Source organism: Heterodontus francisci, chromosome 5 (assembly GCF_036365525.1).
Source record: "Heterodontus francisci isolate sHetFra1 chromosome 5, sHetFra1.hap1, whole genome shotgun sequence".
NCBI lineage: Eukaryota > Metazoa > Chordata > Chondrichthyes > Heterodontiformes > Heterodontidae > Heterodontus > Heterodontus francisci.
In genome coordinates, this window is record NC_090375.1 from 194,830,023 (window position 1) to 194,846,401 (window position 16,379).

A 16,379-nucleotide genomic window follows, 5' to 3' on the forward strand; every position below is an offset into this window, starting at 1 on the left:
GCTATCGCTCTCACCAATATCAAAAAAGGAAAACCGATTAACAAGAAACATAGACTCGGGACTCCTGCACTGCCTGCCTGGTTCTCTTAGACTGCCCTTCCCTCTCTGCCTGCATACTTCTAACCTGCGGTGTGACCACCTCCCTAAACGTGCTGTCCACCTGCACAACAGTGACTCCAGCCACTGCTCGAGTTCCGAAACCTCTAGCTTCTGCAGATATGTTTGTCTCGGACACGTGGTGTGTCCATGACTTCCCACGTACTGCAGGGTGTACATTCCACTTGGCCAAGCTGACTTGCTGTAGCATAATTTTTTATTACAATGAGAAGTAAAATAACTTCCCAGTTACTCACCAATCGGTTTCTTCCCCTGTACTGAAGAGCGAGGCAGCTACTGGAGGCTGAAAAAAGGTAGGAGCCCCTCCCTCATGCACCAAACTACCACTTTACACACTGTACACTCAAATTTATTTTTTGCTTAATTTATAGTTCCGCCTCCTTACTGAACTCCCTCAATTACTAAACTCCTTTCTTACCACTCGGTGTGCCCTCCAGCAGCACTGAGAGTCCCCGGAATTTATACACTGAAAACAATGCTGTGTCAGCTCTGCTAGAGCTCAGAAACCAGTTAAAGCTAGTTACCTAATTAATTAGCTACAGCTACTCTGCGCGTTAGTATATCCCTGTTTAAAACTGCAAGAAACCTAACTTACCTCTTAACTGAAACAGGAATTTCAATTAATTGCTAGATGTAACCAAAACAAAAACTAGTCTTGAGAAATTAACCCTTAAAATTCACTCACTTACCAAACTCCTTTCTTCACACTCAGTGCAAGAGCTCATAGAGAATGTTCAGAAGGAGAGTTGCTGGTAAGCTACCAGGCCCCTCTCTGCACCCTCCACCTCATACCTCAGGATCCTGAGGCTGACTGTAGCTAATCCTCTGCAACCCCACCAGCTAATTCAGCACAGTCTAGGGATTAAACCCAGGACCTTCCTGGTCTTTTCAGTGCAGTATCTCTCCCACTGTTGAATTTACCCACTGGCGTACATTGAGAATGGGCACTTGGGTGCGGTAGCAGAGGCTGATGCCACTCATGGAACTGTATGTAGTGTGCATTGAGAGGGAGGAGCAAATAGGTCTATTAACTGAAAGTGACGAGGACTTTTCTCCCTTCTTAGATTTCAGGTTTCCGCAAGAGCATTTACTGCCACCGACATCAGCATGTGCTCCTGCTTCTCTACTGCCGAATAACTCCGAGCATTGGACCATGACTAGGCCTGTAAGTCTGGAATATTCCTTCCTAACCCATTTAATTTGCTGAATTTACTATGTGTATATAGATATGGGCTTTTAAATTATATTGAATGAATTCCACACCTAGAGAAAACTTTCTCGCGTGCATCACATTGGAATAACAAAGTTCACTTATTGATTCAGTCACCATTGCTTTTGTAAAAAAAAAAGATTGCTTTATCCTGTTTGATTAACAGCTTTTTTTGTAAAATTGCTTTGCTTTGTGATGTTCTTTCCCCTCAAGGGTTTGCAGAACTGTGTTTTTGGTTTTGTTTTAATTCCTGTAGACAGTGGTAGTTTTCTGTTGATTTCCCACGACATTAACACTCAAATGGAAGATAATGGTTGTAATCCAGGAGATGGGATAGAGAAGGGCAATCCCTATTGTTAGATTTATGAGGAAAGATTGGAGGGGGAGGGGGGAGTTCTTTGGCCTTGACAGGGTGTGACTGAGATAATAACTGTTAGGCAAGATAAATCCAGAGCACTACTTCAATGTAAACATCGATAGTAGAGTTCAGGTTCAAGCTGGATTCAGGAAATCTTTCGAGACTTGGGAGTGGGCAGCTGGTAGTAGAGGCTGACTACCCAACCTGAACCTGACGGGACCCGACGACATATGTCTGGTTCGGGTAGGGTTGGGCCCATCTTCCGGGGCCGGCTTTCGGGCTTGGGTCGGGTTGGGCCAGGTCCGGGTCGAGTTAGGGCAAGTCCAGGTCGGGTCGGGCCGGACACACATGGTAAGTGCTCTGCTGGTAAGTATTAAAAATAAAAAACTTAACTGAGCTGGGAGTTCGGGACGAAACTGAGTCTGCGCAGTGAGCGAGTGACGTCACTATGACGTCATCTTGCATGTGCTGCAGCTTCTTGCAGGTTCGATATCGGGAAGGTAAGTAAAGGGATGGTCGGGTTGGGCTTGGGTTGGGTCGAGTAGTGGCGGGTTCAGGTCGGGTCGGATTCGGGCCAGGTTGGGCTCGGGGCCACTATGGTTCGGTCGGGTTCTTTTTCCCGACCTAAAGCAGGCCTCTATCTGGTAGCATCATGAGATTCATTGCAGATCCAGTTAGGCAGGGAGGGGAGCACTGTTGAGTTACTTTGCCTGTGAATCTTCCAAGTCATTCAACACAACATGTCTTTCTCCATGAAAGTGTGCACTGCCCTGAACTTATGCATTTTTCCAAAATGACGTCTTTGTGGTATGGTGATTGGATGGAAAGTATTTTTATCCAAAGCACTTCTCCAATTTTTATTTATACTGTGGCATATAGGGGAGTGAAAAGGAAACCGTCATAGTAAAGTCAGCGTTCCTCAAAGCAACAACAATTTGTATTTATATGATGTCTTTACTGCAGTAAAACATCCCAAGGTACTTCATAGAAGCATTTATTGAACAAAATTTAACACTAGCCACAGAGATATTAGGACAGTTGACTAAAAAGCTTGGTCAAAGATGTAGTCTCTTAAAGGAGGCGGGCGAGGTATAGACAGAGAGGTTTAACGAGGGAATTCCAGAGCTTAGGCCCTAGACAGCTGAAGGCACGGCTGCCAATGGTGGGAAGATGAAAACTGGGAGTGCACAAGAGGCCAGAATTGGAGGGACACCGAGACCTCGGAGGGTTGGTGGTTGTAGAGGTAGAGAGGGGTGAGGCCATAGAGGGATCAGAACACAAGATGAGAAAACCAGCACCATTTGCTGATGGTTCAAATATTGTTTGAATTTTGCACAATTTTGGCCAGTTTTTTTTTGTAGATCAATGTAGATTTATACTCCATAGGTCAGTTTGTTTTGGGGTATTTTGGAGATCCAGTGCCATAAGTTTGAAGCTTTTCTGGCACATATAAAAGCAGTTGGCCAATTTGAGCAAAATTGTTGCTTTCTTTAATGCAGTGGTTCTCAAACATTTTTTGGTAGTAAGATCTGTCTTCAATGAGTTAGTAATCACAGACCTGCCATCTAAATTATAATACTGTGTAATATTTAGATGAAAGTGCCGCATGTAAAGAGTGTTTTAATAATGCTTTTTCTAAAAAATGAGCATTTACTTTCATGCTGCTCTCAGTGGCTCGTCACATGCATGCTTCTCCTAGGTGAGGCAGCCAATCCACTCTGCGCTGCAAATGTGGCAGCTACGTTCCACTGCTGCCTCTTGGCTCGCACTTTCACATTATTTCTTGGGCGCCCTGGAAAGCCTCTAAGGATTCCCCAGGTGTCCGTGGCCCCTAGTTTGAGAATCTCTGCTTTAATGTGAAAGACTGCAAATGAGTGAGAAATTAAATTGTATTGTCATTTGCTTACAGTTTAATTATGCACTGGAGCTGACTGCACTACCATCTGGTTACTGTCGATTTTATTTCACCACGGTTAGAGGATGCAAGAGAAAACAGTGCAGGTTTGGACATGAGGTTAAAAAAGGAGATGAAAAAGTAAATACATTATTTCTTAATGCCATTGATTTTCAATATACTTCAAGCTGTAGTATTTTTGTAAATCATTGTGTCTTACAGGCTCTCTTTAATAATTTATCTGCTTGACAGTTTTAGTATTTACTTATTTTGAAAATATTTACTAATAATTTGAATTATTGTCAAGGAAAGAATTGGAACATAATCTTTTACTCATTAATATCTGATTTTTAAAAAACATTTGAACAGATGTTTTCTTGCACATAGACATTGTTCTTTTTAAGAGTTGATTATGATTTCAGGATGATCCACTGAAACTTTATTTCGCCCATTCATTTCACGTTTTTCCAGTTTTGTATGGAGATTGTTCAGAAGTTTTTGGAGACCAATAATCTGTATCTCTTACTACGTGCAGGTAGGAATAAGCTTGCTAAGTGCCATTTTCTGTGAAGCTTTATTTCTCATTGTTTTTTAACACAATTATAGCAGCACAGTTGAATTTGGGTAGGGTAGCATAGTGGTTATGTTACTGGTCTAGTAATCCAGAGGCCTGGTCAAATGATCTGGAGGCATGAGTTCAAATCCCACCATAGCAGCTGGGGAATTTAAATTCAGACAATTACATAAAGCGAGAAACTATGCCATGAAGCTACCAGATTGTCTTTAAAAAAATGTGGTTCACTAATGTCCTTTAGGAAGGGAAATCTGCTGTCCTTACCCGGTCTAGCCTTTTTGTGATTCTAGACCCTCAGCAATATGATTGACTCTTAACTGCCCTCTGAAATGGCCTGGCAAGCCCCTCAGTTGTCTCAAAGGCAATTAGGGAGGGGCAATAAATGCTGTCCTTGGCATCGATGCCCACATCCTGTGAATTAATTTTAAAAATTCAGTGGCTGCATTTCAATTGGGAAAATTATATAGAATGAGAGTTCTTCAAAATCATTTAGTTCATAGAAATTCTAAGATTCTCTTCCAAAAACCTTGAATCACATCATAAAATTGGTAACTTCCAGAGGGGGGGGGAGAAATGATCCTGCTGTCCTGTGAAATGCTAAGTGCAAAGCCTTTTGCACCCTTGTGTGTGATGCTAGAGAGCCTGGAAATCCCAATGTCCTATAGCAAGGCCGTGTTTTCTCCTGCCTTGCGCTGCCAGTAGTCTGTTTATGCTTGTCTTTAAAGGCAGTACATTTATCAAATTTGTTTGTACTCCTTGTGAATTAATTGTTTTTTGATTCTGGATAATATTTCGGCCATCACCTGGCTGTACCTGATTGCTGTTTTTTGTTGATGTAATTGTATTGTGCTTTCTGCCATACATTAGTAATGGTCAACAATAAAGGCTTTAGCACTAATAGGAAGCCTAAAACTTTGATAAGTGAGCTTCTGCTGAGAGAGAAATAACAGCTGAGAAAATTTGAGTAAATCATCAAATGAGTTTTATCGATGAGAAATGAATTGGTGTCAAACTGACAGACTATTTCAGCTGTGCACAGTTGACAAGGATGTTGGCAGTGAGTTTATGTTGAAAAGACAAAGTTTGAAATGAGTGCACCGTGATAGAATGGGCCTGAATCTGCAAGCGTGGGGCAAATGAGAATGATTCCAGAATTAATACCTGTGGGGAGCGCATCAGCCAGGTGTATACAAATAGGGGATCAGGTCTTTAGACTAACCATGTGTTTTACAATATGATCATAGAATTATAGAGCACAGAAGGAGGCCTTTCGGCCCATCATGCTGGTGACGTGGGGTATCTTAGATCTAAAAGCATTCAGGAGGGATGCGTCTGCATGAAATGTTCAAAGTTACGTTGGAGTAGGTGTGGCGAAGATGTTTCCACTTGAGGCAAGACCAAAACTGGTGGTGGGGGGGGTGGGGGTGGCGGCAATAAATATACAATAGTTACTAATAAATCCAATAGGGAATTCAGGAGAAACTTCTTTACCCAGAGAGTGGTGAGAATGTGGAACTCACTACTTCAATGAGTGGTTAAGGTGAATAGCATAGATGCATTTAAGGAGAAGCTAGATAAGCCCATGAGGGAGAAAGGAATAGAAGGATATACTGATCGGGTAAGATGAAAAAGGATGGAAGGAGGCTTATGTGGAACATTAACCCCAATGTGGACCAGTTAGGTTAAATGACCTGTTTCTGTGCTCTGCTTGAGCAGCATAGTACTTTAAGCAATGCTGAATAGAGAAAATACAGGACCAGAAAAAGCTCTGCAATCTGTCTGCCAGTTTGCAAGAACTAGGTATCCAAGGACAGTACATTACCAGTCTCTGCATGTTCTTAGGATGTGGGTGACACTTACTGTAACGTTAAAATAAAACTTAAATAATTATAACCTTGTATAGCTGGAATATTCAAAAGGAAAGAAATCCCATCTGCTTGTTCTATCCTCTCTTTATTTTCTCACTCTATTTTTAACTAAATAACCTACATTTTGGTTTTGAAAGTATTTAAAATGCCTGTTTTCCTGCCTCCTGGGTTGCAGTGTCCAAACCGAAAGATGGAACCCACACTGAGAACAATTGACCTCAGAATTTCTGAAACCTTTGATGCACTGCCTGAAAGGGTGGTGGAAGCAGATTCGATTTCAATTGGATAGATACTTGAAGGTAAAAATATGCAGCACTATGGGGAAAGAACAGGGGAGTGGAATAATTGGACAACTCTTTCAAAGAGCCAGCATTGGCTGAATGACGACCTTCTGTGCTGTATCATTTATGATTCTTTTAGCCAAGGCAATCTAGAAGTGTAAAGAATAGACAAGATTTTTGACGTATTCCTGCTGGTTGAGGTACATCATCCACAGTGCTTCCAGCCACTTAAGTTTAGGTAAGAAGAACTTGCCATGGTTGGTTCAGCACCAGAGCAGTGACTGTTGTTAAGGAATGTCCAAGTTCAAATCTTAGTGCTGATCGATCTTACTTGGCCTTCCTAGTTTGATCAGTTTTAATTAAGGAAACTAAGGAAGAGTCATTGGGTGATCTGTGGCTCCCGGTGATTCACCAAGTGGGTGGGGTGGGAAGTGTTGCCTCACTGAGCATAATAGTGTGGCTGCAAGCCTGGGAAAATTATTGAAAACAGAACAAATGTTTTCCAACCCTGCAGATATTGATGCATTGTTTATACTTTTTCCTACTCAGTAAGAACATTTAGAAGTTACTACAGAAATTTTCCGCCTGGCATTTACTGTAGTTCCCAAGTGATGAACAGACTACTTTTCGCACTGTTGAAGTTGCGTAGGTTGCAAGACCTTTTTGAACTGCTCAATATGGCTGTAATCATGAAGGTGTTGGTGAGCACTCGTTTTATTAATAATCCAAATTGAAGTTAATAATTTGTTCTATCTCTCAGCAATAGATAATATACAAAGCAACTAGAAATAGAGCAGACTGTTTCAATGAACAGGGAGATGTCAGTCCCTGCTCTTAGCATGATCGGTGTTGTAAACTGATATCGCAACTGAATCTTGTCTCAGATAGTTGGCAGTCAGTAGCAGTTAAGTTTGAATATGATAACCCTTGAACTGTAAACCATAATAGTTGGCGGATTACTCTTACTGATGTGGCAACTTATTGCTGATCCACTTGACTGAGTTTTGAATAATAAGACTTAAAAGTTCCAGGTAGAATTGTTAAATGGTGTAGGACAGTAGTCTTTGGGAACTGTGCGCCAAGGTTTCCTTTTTCAAGGAAATACTAGGTAAGAAACTTTCCCGCAAAACTTTGACATTTTCTTATGACACTTTTCAAAACTCTGCAAGCTAGTTTTTTTTTCTCTGTTAAAGATTATATCTTCAAAGCTGTCAAGGGGTCACTGAACAGAAGTCTGGGTAAGCAGTTTGCATTGCCAATATTTTGTTAGTTTCCCCTACTTTATTAGATGTGTGATTGGCAACTTCGCTTTCTCTTAAAAGCTGCAAGCAATTTCACTTTTGACATCAGGTGCCACCATAGGTCGTCAATGTCAAATTCTGTGAAACATGTTGGGCTTTTCTGGTCGTTGACTGCTGTGACTTGTCTCTTTAGTGTCTTACTGCCAAGATCTTGAAACATGCGCCCGTTTCTGAAGCAGCTTTCAGACATTGAAAAACTTGTAGACAATTATTGCTGAATGGAGACTCGGGCAGAAGCAACCCAGTGATTGTCAAATTTTCCTGATGCAGATATCTCTCTGCCAGCTTGCAGCTTAATGTGTGCTGCAACTCATTTGTGGCTGCAGAGCTTAAAAGTAGGAAATTTCTGGGGCTTTTTGATTGAACAGTCTGCTTTATTGAGTAATCTCAACCCAATTTATCACTGTTTCTCCATAACCAATCCTGCATCATCTTCAGTCTCTCCCCGCTCCCAGACCCACTTGTTCCTGTCTTAGAAAATTGTCTTGTGTTCATTCTTAGCCATATCAACAAAAAAAAATCAACAATTCATAAACTGTACACACTTATCTGTTCCACCTTCTAACCCCTCCAGTACCTTCCTCTTCTCTCTCTTCCCATACATGGCCAGGGGACATACAGAGATAGAGGAAAAGAGAAAATGAATTGGTGAGAGAGTTGGATGAACCTTGCTGATTTAGAATGCAGAGGGAAAGAGTGGAAGACATGTTGAGAGAGAATTAGGGAGTGGGAGAAGAATGAAGAGATTAAGAGTAGGATAGTGAGCAGAGACACATGATTGCAGAGTAGGAAAGGAGCAACCAAATTGTAATAGAAGGAAGGCTAAATTTATTTTTATTTGAGAAAAAAGACTTGATATACACCAAAAGGAAACTCATACAACACAAAAGGAGGCCATTCACCTTATCATAGCTGTACCTACTCTTACAAAGCCATCTAATTTAATCCCACTCCCCCACTTTCCCCGTAAACCACACAAATCTTTGCTTTGCAAATATCTAACCAATTCCCTGTTCAAAGCTACTATTCAATCTGTTTCCACTACCCTTTAGGCAGTGCATTCCGGATCATACCAACTCACTGCATAAAAATAACCTCTCATCTTCTCTGGTTCTTCTGCCAATTTCCATAAATCTGTGAACTCTGGTTACCAGCCTTTCTGACAGTGGAAGCAGTTTCAAACTCTTCATACTTTTGAACACCTCTATTAAAACAACTCCTTAACCTTTCCTTTGCTTTAAGGAGAACAATTTGAGATTCTCGAGTCACAGCAGGAAACTGTCTCTCCTCCCTTCATTATAACCATTAGCAAAGAAGATTGGAAATAGAAACGTGCAGTGAACAGGACACGCTAAACATGTGGAAAATATTTTCTCTTCTAGCCAGAGGGTGACCTTTTACTGAATGTATTTGATCTTGTGGCATCCACAGACTCGAGGGCTATGGTTCCCAATCTCATAGAGATAACCTGCAAGGTAGGGGCATCTGCAGCACATTTTATATATGTTATGTAAGTGCAGTGTGGTAGCTTTCTGAATAAAGTACAGGATTTTATATACTATTTGACAATTTCTTTGAAGAAATATTAATTAAACTTGTTCATTCCATGCTTTCTTTCATACTGAGTATACAACTGTGTGTGTGTGTGTGTGTCTCGCTCTGCCTCTTGCACCCGCTGTCGCTGTCTGTTCCTAACTATCTTTCTCTCCTTCCCTGCCCCCCTCAAGGAATCAAACATATTGCTAGTATGTTCTAGATTGATGAATTGTGGAAAGAAAATTTGGGGACAACTTATAAGGGCTGTGTATTAACAGTAGGTTTTTAAACAGTTTTTAATTATCCAGAAGTAGACTGGAATATGGAAGATGTTTGTGGTGGGTGTTTTATTTTTGCACTGTTTTCAGGGCTATTTTCTCTACTTTGCTGCTTCTGCAAGGAAAACAAGCCAGTCCTTTTGTCCTTGTGGTCTTTCCACTCTTAATTCATGGCAAGGTTATCTTTTACTGTTGCTTCTCTCCTTTATACCCAAACTATCTGCCCTGCAGAATTTCTTCTTTGCTATCTCTCTCTCTCATTCACTATCCAAGTCCTGGATCATTCTCGTCTAGCGCTGCATCCCTCCTTTAATTCAGAAATTATCTCCTTTGTTCTCTAGATTTTGGTACTAGTAATGGTACTTATTCCAGTAACGATAAGCACATTTTACATGTTCTGTTGATATGTATATTTGAAGACTTTCTTCCAGATGCAGTTCAATGATGTTTCAGAGGTGAGAATTGCAATGAATTCTCTTTGAAACGCTGCTTTAGCAGAAATAAAGACATAAAATGCTTGAAAAACACCTTGCAGGACAGGCAGCATCTGTGGGGAGAGAAAAAGAATTAATGTTAGAGGTCGCTGATCTTTCATCAGAACTGGAAGATATTAAAGATTTAGTAGTTGTAATGTCTGTAGCGCCTCCCATGACCTCTGGACATGCCAAAGCTAATGAAGTACTTTTGAGTGCAGTCACTTGTGATATAGGAAGCACGACAGTTAAGTTACGCACAGCAAGCTCCCACAAACAGCAATGTGATAATGTCCCGATAATTTTTTTTTTTAGTAATGTTGATTGGGGGATAAATATTGGTCAGGGCACCCAGGAGGAGTGTCCTACTCTTTGATGTCGTGCCTTGGGATCTTTTACATCCACCTGAGAAAGACAGCACCTCTGACAGTGCAGCACTCCCTCAGTACTGCAATGGAGTGTCACCCTGGATTTTGTGCTCGATTCTCTGAAATAGGGCTTGAACCCACAAACTTCTGACTCCACGAAAGTGCTACCAACTGAGCCAAGGCATGTTTTAGATTTGCAAATGGCGTTCTAATTAAATGTCTACGTTTGAGCTAAACAATGATAGGAAAGTATAAATAATACATTTTAGATGTATTTGAGTTTTTAAATACAAAATAATTTGCTGACTTTTTCAGCTTGCGGAAGCAGGACTTAAGTTCCAGTTGGATCAGTTTAACTACATGATACATCTGCTAAATCAGCTGCAAGTGTCTCACCAAGAAATAGATTTCATCTTGGGACTTAAACCCAGGTAAGCATTTGCCCATTTTGTTGTTCTGTAAACTTGTATTGTTAAGTTTTCAAGCCTATGATACTAAAGAGTTCCCTCTGGTGTTTTTAAGTGAATGCTGGATCTATATATTTGGGCTTCATTTGGAACTTTGATAAAATTATATGGGCATGTAATATTGGTATATGAGAAATAAATGACTCATTTCAAGTGGTGAGGAGGGATAAAGAAAGCACTGTGGCTTTTTAAATTTGTTGCCCCATATCACATGCTGAGATTTATTTAACTGTGTTAAGGTGGGAGGAACAAATGTATTTATCTGCCGTAAGTATGGAAATACTATTTTCCAGTACCAATCAAAAATACTGTCTTGGGGAGATCTGTTAGAAACTTGAGCCATTAGAGGGGCCACTGTGGTCTTTCTGGTACTGTACATTACTATGTTCCTAAATTCTTTCATGGTCAGTCTACCTCACCCCATTTGCAGTCACTCCCTCCTTGCAACAATATCATCCCTGACTCACTGAGCAGCAACACAAAGATTTGGTAGTGACTTTCAAAACTGTTCTGTCTTAAAATACTGCAGGCTTACATAGAATCTTACAGCTCAGAAGGAGGCCATTTGGCCCATTGTGCCTATGATAACTCTTTGAAAGAGCCCACTCCCTTGTTCTTTCACTTAACCCTGAAAATGTTTCCTGTAAAGTATATATCCACTTACCTTTTGAAATTTACATGCTACATTATTTTTTCTCTTCCAGGTTGCTTTCTCTTCAGACTGAACCAGAAGGACTGTTTGACTTGAATTTTGCAATAGCTGAAATAGAGGTGTTTGGATTTTACTCTCTCTTTTAAAAAAAAAATGCATTTATCGGCATTCTGAAATCTGTTAATATTTATACAAAACCTCTGGGCACTCCCAATTTGAAGAGCGCGTTAGGTTTCCTTATATTGTGCCTGACATGGGTACAAATGCTAATAGATGCTGCAATCAGAAAATTCTGACATATAAATAAACGCTTCAGCTGGAACTAGTGCAACCAACCTTCCAGGAGTTAAAAGATTTATCTCCAGGACACTGCTGCGAGCAAAAGAAGTAATGGCATTAAAACAACTTTTATGTTTTTTTTTCAATTTATTTTGATGGTTATGAAAGTATCGGAGATGATGGGGTGGGGGGTGGGGAGAAAAAGGCTATTTGGCTGTGTTGGGTAGTTGGAGGCGGGAGGTCAAGTGATGAACCCTCCAGGAATATGTCCGACCAAGAGTTGGTAACTCTAGCTGGAAGTCTCTTAACTGTTCTTCAGGCATTGTCTTTCAGTTAAAAGTGTGTGCTGGCAAGCAGGAAAAAGTTTTCTATATTTTTGCTTCATCAAAAATCTGACCGACACTTCACCTGCAGTCTTCCCTTGTTGCCCCCTCCCCCCACCGCAACACACATATAATACTGCCCTTTTTAGAAGTTAGCCAGTCATGCTTCTCACTTGGGGATCTTTGTTCCAAGTGCGTGCTGCTCACAGAATGAGAAAAGCGATGTTGGGAAAACCCAAGCAGTGTCTTTGAGTTTTTGGAAAAAGCATCTTTGATGCTAGTTTTTGTCTTAGAAGTCTGCCTGCAAAGAGAGTTATTTCTCACTGAACTATTGAAAGGGAAAAATAAAGCTAGTAACACAAGTAAGTGCGACAAACTCAAACTAAAGGCCAATCACATGAGGGAAAATGTCCTTGTGTAGAAGCAGTCATCTAGGCAGACCCCCAAAAAGGTGGAGTCTTGAATTCAGGTTCCAAATTCTCAGAGATATAGCACATCCTGATTGCGAACCAAGGCTGTGGGTGTAAAAGCACGTGCTTAGAGAACCGAGAACCTCAGCGATTCTTTTGCAGGTTGAGTGACATTACAATGCATTTCAATGTGCTTTAAAATGGCAGATAAATAATTGTTATGTTTATGTTGGTAGTCTCCCATGGCATTGCTTACATTAAGTCTGAGGATTGAGGATGTGATGCTTCATAACAAATCACAGGATATTACAACACACAGGCCACTCATCCCATCAAATCTATGTTAATGATTTCCCAGACTTGGGCCAAAGGGCCTGTTTCAGTGCTGTATCTCTCTGACTCCTCATGAGCTAATCCAATCACATGCTCCTTACTCACTCCCATAACCTTTTAATGGTCAGTTTTGATTCACCCGACGTTGCAATTTTCCTTTATTTGCCTTTCCTAATTTCTTTCTCATCTTGTGTTGTTTAACCCTATTTCAATCTTCCTAACTCTTTTGTTGTTTAAATCTATAGACTACTTTCCCTTCCATTCTACTCTCATCTCTTGCTTGTGCCATGTTAATTGAAATCCTCCCTCACATCTCTAAATAACCTACCCACAAGGATAACGGTTCCAGTTCTATTCAGGTATAGACCATTCTGTTGATACAGCTCATTACAGCCCCTCTCACCGTTATTTGATGCCTCTGGTTATGCATTTGCCTCCCAAAAGTGGCTGTTCTTGGCTGGGCTGGGCTGGCACTGGGATCTGCTGGTAATCCTTCGACTTGGTGAAGTCTTGCTTCTTAATCTTCCCCCTAACTCTTTGAGTTTTTTTTTTGCAGGGCCTAAATCCTACTTTTCCCTTTGTCATCCCTTCATATACCTACAGTATTATCTGGCTGATTCCTCCTTCCTTTTCAAGGGTTTCCTGACCACATTAGTGTTCCCGGGCATCAACACAGCATTTGGAACCACCTTACACAAGTGACTGTCTTCACCTCTGACTATTGGATCTCTCATTACGACTACATACCTGCATCTCTCCCTTTGACCATTTACAATGGAGTTGGTCTTGATTTCCTTCCCGAGTTACTGCTCTTGAGCGTATGATAGGTACCCAGCACTATCCAGCTATTTATCTGGCCCATGGGAGTGTCCTGCACTGTTTCCACTCGCATACCAATCTAACATCTAGACCCTTCCCTCTTATAAATTGCTTCTATGCATTTGCCATCCTAATCTGGCTGCTTCTATCATAGCTAAAGGCTAGAATTGATAATTCTAAGGTTACCATCTTTGCGGCCCTGCTTCTTAATCTACCTCCTAATGGATACTCACCGATTTTCCCTTCCTTTGCTTCACTATTCCTCTGTAGCTTTGGATGACGACTTCCTCCTTTGCATGTGCTGAGACATATTCCTCTTTCTGTCTGCAGTTACTTTATAAACTTAGTAATTTTGAGTCCACCTGGAGACACTACTTTCAGCAGTGGTGCTTTAACCCTGATTTTTGGGCTTTACGCCTGTTAAAAGGGGCACTGATGACCCATCCCCTTCCCCATTTGCAGTTATATATGGGGGAGAAATGGGCCAATTCCGGAAAACAGGTGTTGGGATAGCGGTATGTGATTCACCTACATCTGTTCATTGCATTACAGGTAAATTTGTGCTGTCTACTGCTTTACAGTATTGCTGCACGCAGCTGGTTCTACCTACACTGTTCATTGGCTGCATGCAGCAGCAGCAGGGGCCTGATATTGTAAGTTGCCAGCACGACATTGTGGCTGCAAGAGGTGGTGGGAGTCATTTGAAAACTCAATCTGTGCTCTGATACACATGTTCAGACATTGCTCAGAATGCGAGCAGGTATCAAGGTTTTCAGCCGTGCCCCTAGCCAAGCTGTTCCAGTACACCTACAACACTGGCATCTACCTGACTATGTGGAAAATTGCCCAGGTATGTCCTGTACACACAAAGCAGGCCCATCAGTCTATTCTCGATCATCATCAAAGTGATGGAAGGTGTCATCGACATTGCTATCAAGTGCCACTTAATTAGCAATAACTTGCTCACTTTTATGCTCAGTTTGGGTTCTGCCAGGGCTACTCAACTCCTGACCTCATTACAGACTGGACAAAAGAGCTGCATTGGAGGTGAGAGTGATTGCCCTTGACATCAAGGTAGCATTTGACTGAGTGTGACATCAAGGAGCCTTAGCCAAATTGAAGTCAGTGGGAATTGGGGTGAAACTCTCCAGTGGTTGGAGTCTTACCTAGCACAAAGGAAGATGGTTGTGGTTGTCGAAGGCCAGTCGTCTCAGCCCAGGACATCGCTGCAGGAGTTCCTCATGGTAGTGTCCTCGGCCCAACCATCTTCAGCTGCATCATCAATGACCTTCCCTCCATCATAAGGTCAGAAGTGGGGATGCTCGCCGATGATTGTACTATGTTCAGCACCGTTTGCAATTCCTCATATAATGAAGCAGTCCATGTCCATATGCATCCAGACCTGGACAACATTCAGGCTTGAGCTGATAAGTGGCAAGTAACGTTTGCATCACACAAGTGCCAGGCAATGATCATCTCCAAGAGAAAATCTAAGCAACACCCCTTGACATTCAATGGCATCGCCATCACTGAATCCCCCACTATCAACATGTTGGGGGTTGACATTGAACAGAAACTGAACTGGACCAGCCGCATAAATACTGTGACTACAAGAGCAGGTCAGAGGCTGGGAATTCTGTGGCAAGTAATGCACCTCCTGACTCCTCAAAGCCTGAACACCATCTACAAGACGCAAGTCAGGAGTGTGATGGAATACTCTCCACTTGCCTGGATGGGTGTGGCTCCAACAACACTCAGGAAGCTTGACGCCATCCAGGACAAAGCAGCCTGCTTGATCGGCACCCCATTCATCCCTTAAACATTTACTCCCTTCACCACCGACTGACAGTGGCAGCAGTGTGTACCATCTACAAGGTGCACTGCAGGAACACACCACGCCTTCTTATAGCACCTTCCAAACCCGTGACCTCTACCAACTCGAAGGACAAGGGCAGAAGATGCGTGGCAACACCACCATCTGCAAGTTCCCCTCCACGTCACACACCATCCTGACTTGGAAATATATTGTTGTTCCTTCGCTGTTGCTGGCTCAAAATCCTGTAACTCCCTCCCTGACAGCACTGTAGGTGTACCCACACCAGATGGACTACAGCAGTTCACGAATGGATGGGGGTGCAGCTCACCACTACCTTCTAAAAGGCAATCAGGGATCGGCAACAAATTTGGCCTTGCCAGTGATGCCCACATCTCGAATAAAAATAAAAAGAGACTGCACTGGACTTGGCGGAGGAGGTGGAAAGAAGGATAAATGTCATGTATCTGCAGATGTTCAGGATGGAGTGGGAAGACATAGCAGTGGAGGTCAATGCTAGGAGTGTTGTTCCAAGAACATGGATACAGTGTAACAAGAAGTTTTACCATCTTGCACAAGTTGTCAAAATCTGTAAATTCATCTTCAAATAGCATATCCGACCAACTGTACCAGTAGCCTGATACACTGCTCAATTTGCAAGGCTATCACCCATTTACCAACAGTCTCTATCAGTCAGTACTGAACTCTACAATTCATGCACTTTACCTCACCATCACACACTTAGCACTGTTGCAAGCTTCACACCCACCACTCTCAGTTCTTACATACTGGCAGCTGTTCAACCATGACTGTCACATCACCCAAATATATTGCACTACACTCACTGACATGCTTCTCTCTTTCTTACAGGAGTTACGCAGGTGGCAGCAGACAAGTGAGTTTTAATATCCAAGGAAGAGATGGCGCTAGGGCATCACTGAGATCATGGCCACTGTCGAGGCTGGAAGGATCGATGATGGGAGTCTTTGTATTTCTAATCTCGTCATCCTTCAATCTCTTCTGAT

The 16,379-nt window shown here is 41.9% G+C and overlaps 1 protein-coding gene across 1 annotated transcript in view; it reads left to right on the top strand.

Moving 5' to 3' along the window:
* Window positions 1-16,379, top strand: part of topaz1 (testis and ovary specific TOPAZ 1) — a 74,622-nt gene that overhangs the window by 26,111 nt on the left and 32,132 nt on the right. The window contains exons 8-14 of the mRNA XM_068032579.1: window positions 1,182-1,282; window positions 3,595-3,720; window positions 4,051-4,114; window positions 6,852-7,003; window positions 8,986-9,078; window positions 10,574-10,689; window positions 11,430-11,496. Of these exons, the coding sequence (XP_067888680.1) occupies window positions 1,182-1,282; window positions 3,595-3,720; window positions 4,051-4,114; window positions 6,852-7,003; window positions 8,986-9,078; window positions 10,574-10,689; window positions 11,430-11,496 (719 nt within the window). The remainder of the gene's footprint in view (window positions 1-1,181; window positions 1,283-3,594; window positions 3,721-4,050; window positions 4,115-6,851; window positions 7,004-8,985; window positions 9,079-10,573; window positions 10,690-11,429; window positions 11,497-16,379) is intronic.